This window comes from Pan paniscus, chromosome 11 (assembly GCF_029289425.2).
Source record: "Pan paniscus chromosome 11, NHGRI_mPanPan1-v2.0_pri, whole genome shotgun sequence".
NCBI classification, from domain to species: domain Eukaryota; kingdom Metazoa; phylum Chordata; class Mammalia; order Primates; family Hominidae; genus Pan; species Pan paniscus.
In genome coordinates, this window is record NC_073260.2 from 34,588,449 (window position 1) to 34,600,789 (window position 12,341).

Here is a 12,341-nt window from a genome sequence, read left to right on the forward strand (position 1 = left end):
TGGAGCACACAGGGGCACAGACAGATTTAGATTAGGCCTGCTTTATAGAGTTTCTGCCTAGAGCATCGTGGCTCAGTGCCCAGCAGCCCCTCCAGAGGCCTCTGAAATATTTGATGTACTGATTTCCTTGAGGAGAATCAGAAATCTCCTGCAGGTGTCTAGGGATTTCAAGTAAGTAGTGTTGTGAGGGGAATACCTACTTGTACTTTCCCCCCAAACCAGATTCCCAAGGCTTCTTAAGGACTCAAGGACAATTTCTAGGCATTTAGCAAGGGACTAAAAAGGTCTTAGAGGAAATAAGAAGCGCCAAAACCATCTCCTTGCACTGTATTTCAACCCATTTGTCGGTCTGGGTTTTGAAGGAACAGGTGGGACTGGGGACAGAAGAGTTCTTGAAGCCAGTTTGTCCATCATGGAAAATGAGATAGGTGATGTGGCTACGTCAGGGGGACCGAAGGCTCCTTGTTACTGATTTCCACCTTTTCTCTCTGCCTTTTCCCCAAGGGCCAGGACCCCTGGATCTCTGGGCAGAGCAGACGCAGGCCCCTATAATAGCCCTCATGCTAGAAAGGAGCCGGAGCCTGTGTATAAGGCCAGCGCAGCCTACTCTGGACAGTGCAGGGTTCCCACTCTCCCAACTCCCCATCTGCTTGCCTCCAGACCCACATTCACACCCGAGCCACTGGGTTGGAGGAGCATCTGTGAGATGAAACACCATTCTTTCCTCGATGTCTCAGCTATCTAACTGTGTGTGTAATCAGGCCAGGTCCTCCCTGCTGGGCAGAAACCATGGGAGTTAAGAGATTGCCAACATTTATTAGAGGAAGCTGACGTGTAACTTCTCTGAGGCAAAATTTAGCCCTCCTTTGAACAGGAATTTGACTCAGTGAACCTTGTACACACTCGCACTGAGTCTGCTGCTGATGATACTGTGCACCCCACTGTCTGGGTTTTAATGTCAGGCTGTTCTTTTAGGTATGGCGGCTTTTCCCTGGGTGTCAGTAATACTCAAGCACTTCCTCCGAGTCAAGAAGTTAATGATGCCATCAAACAAATGAAGAAACACCTAAAGCTGGCCAAGGTACAATATCTATCGTAAGATGTATCAGAAAAATGGGCATGTAGCTGCTGGGATATAGGAGTAGTTGGCAGGTTAAACGGATCACCTGGCAGCTCATTGTTCTGAATATGTTGGCATACAGAGCCGTCTTTGGCATTTAGCGATTTGAGCCAGACAAAACTGAATTACTTAGCTGTACGTTTAAAAGTGTAGGTCAAAAACAAATCCAGAGGCCAGGAGCTATGGCTCATGCCTGTAATCCTAGCACTTTGGGAGGCCGAAGTGGGTGGATCACTTGAGGTCAGGAGTTCGAGACCAGCCTGGCCTACATGACAAAACCCTGTATCTACTAAAAATACAAAAAAATTAGCTGGGCTTGGTGGCACACACCTGTAATCCCAGCCACTTGGGAGGCTGAGGCAGGACAATTGCTTGAACCCTGTAGGAAGAGGTTGTAGTGAGCCAAGATCGCACCGTTGCACTCCAGCCTGGGCAACAAGAGCAAAACTCCATCTCAAAAAACAAATTAAATCCAGACATTTAAAAGCTCTCAGAGGCTGGGCGCGGTGGCTTACACCTGTTATCCCAGCATTTTGGGAGGCCGAGGCGGGCAAAGCACAAGGTCAGGAGTTTGAGACCAGCCTGGCCAACATAGTGAAACCCTGTCTCTGCTAAAAACATAGAAAAATTAGCCGGGCATGGTGGCATGCGCCTGTAATCCCAGCTACTCGGGAGGCTGAGGTGAGAGAATTGCTTGAACCCGGGAGGCGGAGGTTGCAGTGAGCCCAGATTGCACCACTGCACTCCAGCCTGGGTGACAGAGCAAGACTCCATCTCAAAAAAAGCTCTCAGAACAACCAGGTTTACAAATTTGGCCAGTTGGTAAATAAACTGGGTTTCAAACATACTTTGCTGAAACAATCACTGACTAAATAGGAAATGAATCTTTTTTTTTTTTTTTTTTTTTAAGCTGGCAAGCTGGTCTGTAGGACCTGATAAGTACTCACTTCATTTCTCTGTGTCTCAGGTTTCCCATTTTTAGGTGAGAATTAAGGGGCTCTGATAAAACAGACCCTAGGATTGTGGACAACAGTGATAGTCCTAGAGTCCACAAGTCTGCTTTTGAGTGATGGGCCCATGTATCTGGCACATCTGCAGGCAGAGCATGGTTCTGGCTCTTCAGATGATGCCGGTGGAGCACTTTGAGGAGTCCTCACCCCACCGTGATAACCAGACATTAAAATCTTGGGGCTTTGCATCCCAGGATTTCTCTGTGATTCCTTCTAGACTTGTGGCATCATGGCAGCATCACTGCTGTAGATTTCTAGTCACTTGGTTCTCAGGAGCCGTTTATTTAATGGCTTCACATTTAATTTCAGTGAACAAGGTAGTGGCATTGCTCTTCACAGGGCCGTCCTGTTGTCCACAGGTTCCAGATTGACTGTTGCCCCTTATCTATGTGAACAGTCACAACTGAGGCAGGTTTCTGTTGTTTACAGGACAGTTCTGCAGATCGATTTCTCAACAGCTTGGGAAGATTTATGACAGGACTGGACACCAAAAATAATGTCAAGGTAAACCACTGTCTTTGTTCTAGTAGCTTTTTGATGAACAATAATCCTTATGTTTCCTGGAGTACTTTCAACTCATGGTAAAGTTGGCAGGGGCATTCACAACAGAAAAGAGCAAACTATTAACTTTACCAGTGAGGCAGTACGGTGTAGTGTAGTGATTCAGAGAATTTGCTTTGCCACCAGACATACCAGGTAACCTTGACTAAGTTACTTAACCTGTCTAAGCCTCAGTTCCTTCATCTGTGAAATGGAGACAGTAATCATAGCTATTTCCAAACTGTTGTGAGAATTCAATGAGTTAAAGGTATAAGGTCCTCACCACAGCGCCTGCCCACATAGTCAGTGATCACTATGTCCTGAACACTGTAATTACTTCGCCATATTCTCTGATCATAGTGTTTTGCCTTGGTATGTGACTAGAATTTCTTTCTGAGGTTTATGGGCATGGTTGGTGTGTATGCACCTGCCTGCAGGAGCCCGGTTTGGGGGCGTTACCTTGTACCTGGTATGTTTTCTTTCAGGTGTGGTTCAATAACAAGGGCTGGCATGCAATCAGCTCTTTCCTGAATGTCATCAACAATGCCATTCTCCGGGCTAACCTGCAAAAGGGAGAGAACCCTAGCCATTATGGAATTACTGCTTTCAATCATCCCCTGAATCTCACCAAGCAGCAGCTCTCAGAGGTGGCTCTGTAAGTGTGGCTGTGTCTGTATAGATGGAGTGGGGCAAGGGAGAGGGTCATGGAGAAGGGGAGAAAAATGTGAATCTCATTGTAGGGGAACAGCTGCAGAGACCGTTATATTATGATAAATCTGGGTTGATCCAGGCTCTGGGCAGAAGTGATAAGTTTATGAATTGGCTGGTTGGGCTTCTTGAACTGCAGAAGAGAAAATGACACTGATATGTAAAAATCGTAACATTTAGTGAATTCATATAAAGTGAGTTCAAAAATTGTTAATTAAATTATAATTTAATTATAAGTGTTTAATCAGTTTGATTTGTTTAAAAACCACTGTTTTAAATTTGGTGGAATATGTTTTTATTAGCTTGTATCTTTAATTCCTAAATTAAGCTGTGTGTGTGTGTGTGTGTGTGTGTGTGTGTGTGTGTGTGTGTGTGTGTGTGTGTGTGAAGTTTAAAGCCAGGATGAGCTAGTTTAAAGTATGCAGCCTTTGGAGTCATACAGATCTGGGTTTGAATCTGGTCTCTAAACTTTATAGATGTATGATATTAAATGAGGCAGTTCATGTAAATTGCCAAGCCCAGCACTCAGCACAGAGTTGATATTTCACACACATTAGATACCTTTCCTGTATGTGGAGCATGGCAGTTCCTGTTTCTGCTTTACTCCTACAGGATACTAATACAGGACACTAGGATCTTCATACCAAGACCGCATGTAATGGGCTTATAAGACCATTCTTCTTATAAGAATCTGACAGAATTTTTGTATGTGTTAGATCAATAGGCTGCATACTGTTATTTTCAAGTTGATTTACAGCCAGAAATATTAATTTATTTGAGTAGTTACAGAGTAATATTTCTGCTCTCATTTAGTTTTCAAGCCCCACTAGTCCTTTGTGTGTGAAAATTTACAACTTACTGCTCTTACAAGGTCATGAACAGTGGACCAAAGTGAATGCCATTAACCACTCTGACTTCCTTCATTAGTTTTATTGTGACAGTGGACTCTTTTGACCTCAGTAATATCAGTTTGGCATTTACATTGTCATATTTTTAGACTTAAAAATGATCATCTTAACCCTGAATAAAATGTGTCTGGTGAACAGATGTTTTTCCTTGGGCTGTGCCTCAGATATCTCTGTGTGTGTGTATGTGTGTGTTTGTCTGTGTGTCCATGTCCTCACTGATTGAGCCCTAACTGCATCAAAGACCCCTCAGATTTTCACACGCTTTTTCTCTCCAGGATGACCACATCAGTGGATGTCCTTGTGTCCATCTGTGTCATCTTTGCAATGTCCTTCGTCCCAGCCAGCTTTGTCGTATTCCTGATCCAGGAGCGGGTCAGCAAAGCAAAACACCTGCAGTTCATCAGTGGAGTGAAGCCTGTCATCTACTGGCTCTCTAATTTTGTCTGGGATATGGTAAGGACACAGGCCTGCTGTATCTTTCTGATGTCTGTCAGGGCCATGGATTGATATGGATAAGAAAGAAAGAGCTCTGGCTATCATCAGGAAATGTTCCAGCTACTCTAAAGATGTATGAAAAAGAAATAGCCAGAGGCAGGTGGTCACTTTCATGACACCAAACACAGCATTGGTTACCAGAGTTCATGTCACACCAGAGGGAAAATTCTGTACACAGTGATGAAAATTAATACCACTACCACTTAAGTTCCTATGTGACAACTTTCCCAAGAATCAGAGAGATACAAGTCAAAACTCCAAGTCAATGCCTCTAACTTCTCTGATGGGTTTTAACCTCCAGAGTCAGAATGTTCTTTGCCTTACTAGGAAAGCCATCTGTCATTTGAAAACTCTGTACATTTTATCAGCAGCTTATCCATCCATTGCAAATATGTTTTTGTGCCAGCCACAATATATTGCTTCTATTTGGACCAATATGGGGGATTTGAAGGAATTCTGAAGTTCTAATTATATTTCAACTCTACTTTACAATATCTCCCTGAAATATATCTCCCTGTAACTTCTATTAATTATAAGCTACACAGAGCAAATCTAATTCTTCTCCCACCGAACAAGTCCCTGAATATTTAAAAATAACTCTCATACTCTCATTTAACCTGAGTATTACCCAGATAAGATGATATATGAGAATACACCTTGTAACCTCCGAAGCACTGTACAAATGTGAGCAATGATGGTGGAGATGATGATGAGATCTTTGCTGTTTATACCAAGCCCCTTAGACTGTGTCACTCTTCTGATCCGGTTGTCCTTGTATGGCCATGCTGTATATTGTGAATGTCCATTTTCAAAAGCAAAGCCAAGAATTAACCTTGTGTTCAGGCTGTGGTCTGAATGGTTATGGGTCCAGAGGGAGTTGATCTTTAGCTCACACTTCTATTACTGCAGCACAGAGATTTTGCATTTTGGAAGGAGCACCGTCTTACTGGCAACTTAGTGGTAAACCAAAACCTCCATTTCACACAAATGATTGTGAAATTCAGGTCTCCTTCATTCTATACAAATTCATTTGATTTTTTTGAAACTAAACTTTATATTTATCCATATTAAATTACATGGGTTTTATTTTTGTTTTATCTTGATTCAGTAATTACTCCTTTCAATAAACACAGACTGAGTGCTGTGTGTCTGACTTATGCCAGGCATAGGTGATTCAGAGATGAAAGGTCAAGTCCCTGAACCCATCTTTTGTCTTCCTGGGTATTACCTGTCCCTCCCTGCTTTAGAGCTCCTGAAATTTGCTAGAAGCATGTCTTCATCTAAGTTGTTGATAAACACATCAAGTAGGATTGGACTGAGGCAGAGCCCTGTAGTCTGAAGCTGCAGTTCTTCTAGCGGCTGACAAGCCCCACTATCACTTCCCTGCCTGTGCTTTGCTCTGCCAGCTGTGAATTCTCATAATTGTCCTATCGTCAAGTCTTTATTTCTGCATTTTACTGCTTGATACACTGTCAGGACAGACTTTAAAATTATTCTCAGTGCGATGAAACAATTCTGACATTCATGTTATGAGCAGTTACCTCATAAATAGATTACATGTGAGATTGAACTTGGGCAGACTATAATATAGCATTAATGATGAAACAGACACAGTCATCTTCGGGAAGAAGAATAGAGGCTTATTTGCTGCCTGTGAAATTAAAATTACTCTGACTGGGAATCCATCGTTCAGTAAGTTTACTGAGTGTGACACCTTGGCTTGACTGTTGGAAAGACAGAAAGGGCATGTAGTTTATAAAATCAGCCAAGGGGAAAATGCTTGTCAAAATGTATTGTCGGGTATTTTGATTAATAGTTTATGTGGCTTCATTAATTCAGAGTTACTCTGCAATATGTTTATCTGCCCTTTCTTGTCTGATAATGGTGAAAACTTGTGTGATGCATTGTATATTTGATTTAGGGGTGAACTGGATGTCTTTGTTTTCACTTTTAGTGCAATTACGTTGTCCCTGCCACACTGGTCATTATCATCTTCATCTGCTTCCAGCAGAAGTCCTATGTGTCCTCCACCAATCTGCCTGTGCTAGCCCTTCTACTTTTGCTGTATGGGTAAGTCACCTCTGAGTGAGGGAGCTGCACAGTGGATAAGGCATTTGGTGCCCAGTGTCAGAAGGAGGGCAGGGACTCTCAGTAGACACTTATCTTTTTGTGTCTCAACAGGTGGTCAATCACACCTCTCATGTACCCAGCCTCCTTTGTGTTCAAGATCCCCAGCACAGCCTATGTCGTGCTCACCAGCGTGAACCTCTTCATTGGCATTAATGGCAGCGTGGCCACCTTTGTGCTGGAGCTGTTCACCGACAATGTGAGTCATGCAGAGAGAACACTCCTGCTGGGATGAGCATCTCTGGGAGCCAGAGGACAGTGTCTAATTGTGATCTTATTCCACTTGTCGGTGGTATTGACACTGCTGACTGCCTTGTCCTGTCTTCAGAGTCTGTCCTCCCTGAGAAGGCAAAGCACCTTTCTTTCTTGCTGTGCCTTACATTTTGCTGGTCAAGCCTTTCAGTTTCTTTTGACAGTTTTTTTTTACTTCTTTCTTTTTTCAATGTTGCTCTTACCAAGAGTAGCTCCTCTGCCTTCCACTTTACACATGAGAGCTGGGCGACGCCATTCAGTCCTAAGGCTTTTACCATCACCTCTCTTGGTGTTTTTATTGTCATCTCTAAGATCTATGCCTTTAGCCTTGATCATAACCTTGAACTCTAATCTCAAATTCTCACTTGCCTAGTGGATTGCTCCATTTAGATAGTATATAGATACCCCAACCTGGACATGTCCTAGTTTTCTTTCCCCTTGGAACTCAATGCTTTTCTTGCCATCCCTGTCACACTCAGTGGCACTACCATCCACTCGGTTGCCCAAGCTGGCTCTTAGAGTTATCCTAGATGCTTGCTTTGCTGTTGCAGATTTCCCACATTCAACTGGTTATGTTGTCAGTTCTTCCAGGTATGGACCTCTAAAATAAGGCTTCCTCTCCATTCCGGTTGTCATTGCCTTTGTCCAAACACAGCACACAAGGCCTTTTACAGTTGCACAACTCTTCCTGTCCATACCCACCCCACCCTTTCCCAGCTGTAAGCTTCAGATGAGTTGCCTCCAACCACCATGCTCCTGTAGGCCTGGCTTGAAATGCTCTTCTTCTGTCACAGGGTCTGGTAGTATATCCCTTGCCCTTCAAGATTTAGCTAAAATGTGAAGCTTTCCTTACCTGCTGGGGGGTGTTCTCTCTTTTCTCTGTGCTCTCAGAGTCCTCAGTCCATGCCTCCAGTACAACGCACATCCACTTACATGGTAATTTCCTGTTTACATACTTTTCCTACTCGGAGTGGAGTCTGTTTCTTACTAATGTTGCCTCTCCCATGCCCTAGCACAGTGCATCCAGCATATAGCCCCTTATTCAGTTGGTAGATATTTGGCCACTGTTGCCTTGTGGGATCATAAGTTCTGATGTATTTGAGAAGAATTTCTAAAATTCTGACAAAATCCTGAAACTCAAATATTGACCCAGACATGAGCAATTTGCTTTTCAAATGCTAAGGGATTTTTAATGGATTTGCTTTAATTAAATCTAGCCTGTTTCTAAGCTTTATTCATTATTTCTCCATACTCAGAGCATTTCTCCAGATTTTCTAAAGAATAGAATTTTATTGCTACATATCATCAGCTATGCCTGCTGCTATTTAATTGGTATCTGAATTAAAAGGTCCGGTTTGTCCCTAGAGAATCAAATTTTTTCTTCACTCCCATATTTCAGAATTTGATACATTTTTAGGATAAACCATGAATGACATCCGTTTCTTCTCCCTCGCCCTCCCTTCCCTCCCATTTTTTTTTTTTTTAGAAGCTGAATAATATCAATGATATCCTGAAGTCCGTGTTCTTGATCTTCCCACATTTTTGCCTGGGACGAGGGCTCATCGACATGGTGAAAAACCAGGCAATGGCTGATGCCCTGGAAAGGTTTGGTGAGTGAAGCAGTGGCTGTAGGATGCTTTAATGGAGATGGCACTCTGCATAGGCCTTGGTACCCTGAACTTTGTTTTGGAAAGAAGCAGGTGACTAAGCACAGGATGTTCCCCCACCCCCATGCCCAGTGACAGGGCTCATGCCAACACAGCTGGTTGTGGCATGGGTTTTGTGACACAACCATTTGTCTGTGTCTCTGATAGCATTTGGAAAAGTGAAAGGGCAGTTTTGAAGGTAAGGAAAATAGTGGCATTTGCTTGGATCCACTGGCTCATGCCACTGTCTGGGTTGGTTAGAAGCACTGGAAAAGTCAAACCATAACTTTGAGAATTAGAAGGTCAGGGAATCAGAAGAAAAGATGCAAACTTTGGCTCTTTTAGGCTAATCATGTGCCTGCAGATGAGGTCATTTATTATCTTTTACACAGTCTATAAAATTATAATGTATTACATCTTTTTCTACCTTTAGAATGGTTAAAAATATTTCTCCTGTAGCCATATGATTATTATTCATCCATTAGATAATATAGTCAAATGGGCCATGTTATTTACTGTTCATAGAAGAGGGGCTTTTTGCAACTTGGGGTACAAAGGAGATATGTAAGGAATTTAAGGAATGGTTACATGGAACTAGATTTAATTGAATCTAGTGGTTTAATTGATTCACTAGGATATATGCTACTGAAAGGGGAATCTGCTTAAAGTGCTTTCTGATATTTCTTATTACTAAAACTTAGAATTTATTAAAAATACTGACTGTAAAAATTATTTGGGTCGTTTGCCTTTTTAAAAGGATTTTTGGCATGTCTCATTAAAAAAAGAAATACTAGATATCTTCAGTGAAGTTACAAATCGAATACACATTGGCTCTGAAATTCTGATTGATACTGGGTCATAAAAAGTTTTCCCAAATCAGACTTGGAAAGTGATCACTCCCTTGTTACTCTTTTCTCCTTGTCATGGGTGATAGCCATTTGTGTTTATTGGAAGATTGGTGAATTTTAAGGAACATAGGCCCAAATTTGAGGAAGGGCCATGGTTTTTGATCCCTCCATTCTGACCGGATCTCTGCATTGTGTCTACTAGGGGAGAATCGCTTTGTGTCACCATTATCTTGGGACTTGGTGGGACGAAACCTCTTCGCCATGGCCGTGGAAGGGGTGGTGTTCTTCCTCATTACTGTTCTGATCCAGTACAGATTCTTCATCAGGCCCAGGTGAGCTTTTTCTTAGAACCCGTGGAGCACCTGGTTGAGGGTCACAGAGGAGGCGCACAGGGAAACACTCACCAATGGGGGTTGCATTGAACTGAACTCAAAATATGTGATAAAACTGATTTTCCTGATGTGGGCATCCCGCAGCCCCCTCCCTGCCCATCCTGGAGACTGTGGCAAGTAGGTTTTATAATACTACGTTAGAGACTGAATCTTTGTCCTGAAAAATAGTTTGAAAGGTTCATTTTTCTTGTTTTTTCCCCCAAGACCTGTAAATGCAAAGCTACCTCCTCTGAATGATGAAGATGAAGATGTGAGGCGGGAAAGACAGAGAATTCTTGATGGTGGAGGCCAGAATGACATCTTAGAAATCAAGGAGTTGACGAAGGTGAGAGAGTACAGGTTACAATAGCTCATCTTCAGTTTTTTTCAGCTTTATGTGCTGTAACCCAGCAGTTTGCTGACTTGCTTAATAAAAGGGCATGTGTTCCCAAAATGTACATCTATACCAAGGTTCTGTCAATTTTATTTTAAAAACACCATGGAGACTTCTTAAAGAATTCTTACTGAGAATTCTTTTGTGATATGAATTCCCATTCTCGAATACATTGGTTTTATATGCTTACATTTATGTGTTAGTTATTAAAACATACTAATATGGTATATCTAGTCAAAACTGAGGTAGAGAGAATAAATGGTTGATTTTGAGTTTGAGTTTCATAGTCCAAAAAGCTGATATATTGCCAGTGTTCAAGAGGGTCTATATCAGCCCTCTAGATGCCAGCATCTCCAAATTTTACTTTTTTGGAATCTGTACAGTATTTGCAATATTTTTATTACAAATTTCTACTCTGTGGAATTTAATTTTTAAAATACCTGCAATACATATATATGTTGAATAGATGAAAAATTATGTAGATAATAATGAATGATACGGTTCTAAAAAGACAGGTTAAAAAGTAAGTTCACTTCTATTTTGAGCTTCGGAATCATTCAGAAGCCAGTCGCCACAAACGCAGACCAAGGCTCTTGGCACATCAAATATGCCTATGGCTTAGGGTTATTGACAAGTCTTATGTTGCAGTGTATGTGGTTTATAGTCCTGCCTTCCACAGTTGCTTGGGAGAGCTGTGAGTCACTGAGGCTTATGAATGTTTACATTTTGTTTGTTGCAGATATATAGAAGGAAGCGGAAGCCTGCTGTTGACAGGATTTGCGTGGGCATTCCTCCTGGTGAGGTAAAGACACTTTGTCTATATTGCGTTTGTCCCTATTAGTTCAGACTATCTCTACCCAATCAAGCAACGATGCTCGTTAAGAGGTAAAAGTGGATTTTAAAGGCTTCTGTATTTATGCCAGGATGGAGCAATTAGTCATCGAGAAGAAAGGGACCTTGTATGTCAAGAGAATGATTTTAGAGAATCCAATACAATTTAAGAAAAAGCATGGGGCCGGGCGCAGTGATTCACTCCTGTAATCCCAGCACTTTGGGAGGCCGAGGTGGGCGGATCACGAGGTCAGGAGATTGAGACCATCCTGGCCAACATGGTGAAACCCCATCTCTACTATAAATACAAAAATTAGCTGGGCATAGTAGTGCATTCCTGTAGTCCCAGCTACTCGGGAGGCTGAGGCAGGAGAATTGCTTGAACCTAGGAGGGGGAGGTTGCAGTGAGCCCAGATTGTGCTGCTGCACTCCAGCCTGGTGACAGAGTGAGACTCATCTCAACAACAAAAACAGAAAAAGCACGCACATCTAAAACATGCTTTTGTGATCCATTTGGGATGGTCATGACATTCAAATAGTTTTTTAAAAATAGATTTTCTCCTTTCTGGTTTCCGTTTGTGTTCTTTTATGCCCTTTTGCCAGAGTAGGTGGTGCAATTTGGCTAGCTGGCTTTCATTACTGTTTTTCACACATTAACTTTGGCCTCAACCTGACAACTCAAATAATATTTATAAATACAGCCACACTTAAAATGGTCCCATTATGAAATACATATTTAAATATCTATACGATGTGTTAAAACCAAGAAAATATTTGATTCTTCTCTGACATTTAAGAATTGAAGGTTTGAGGTGGTTACGTGTTAGGGGCATATATATTCATGTTTTTAGAGTTTGCTTATACAACTTAATCTTTCCTTTTCAGTGCTTTGGGCTCCTGGGAGTTAATGGGGCTGGAAAATCATCAACTTTCAAGATGTTAACAGGAGATACCACTGTTACCAGAGGAGATGCTTTCCTTAACAAAAATAGGTGAGAAAAGAAGTGGCCTGTATTTTGCTGCAAAGACTTTATTTTTAATTTATTTAAAGAAATAGGTTGTTATTTTTTATTACAGTGGTATTTTTAGAG

At 41.9% G+C, this 12,341-nt stretch overlaps 1 protein-coding gene across 1 annotated transcript in view; it reads left to right on the forward strand.

Moving 5' to 3' along the window:
• The window catches only part of ABCA1 (ATP binding cassette subfamily A member 1), a 147,353-nt gene that overhangs the window by 125,085 nt on the left and 9,927 nt on the right, over positions 1–12,341 (forward strand). Inside the window, exons 34-44 of the mRNA XM_003809239.4 lie at positions 976–1,081; positions 2,560–2,634; positions 3,156–3,325; positions 4,562–4,739; positions 6,736–6,851; positions 6,963–7,107; positions 8,647–8,770; positions 9,857–9,986; positions 10,251–10,371; positions 11,159–11,221; positions 12,136–12,242. Coding sequence (XP_003809287.2) covers positions 976–1,081; positions 2,560–2,634; positions 3,156–3,325; positions 4,562–4,739; positions 6,736–6,851; positions 6,963–7,107; positions 8,647–8,770; positions 9,857–9,986; positions 10,251–10,371; positions 11,159–11,221; positions 12,136–12,242 — 1,335 coding nt within the window. The remainder of the gene's footprint in view (positions 1–975; positions 1,082–2,559; positions 2,635–3,155; positions 3,326–4,561; positions 4,740–6,735; positions 6,852–6,962; positions 7,108–8,646; positions 8,771–9,856; positions 9,987–10,250; positions 10,372–11,158; positions 11,222–12,135; positions 12,243–12,341) is intronic.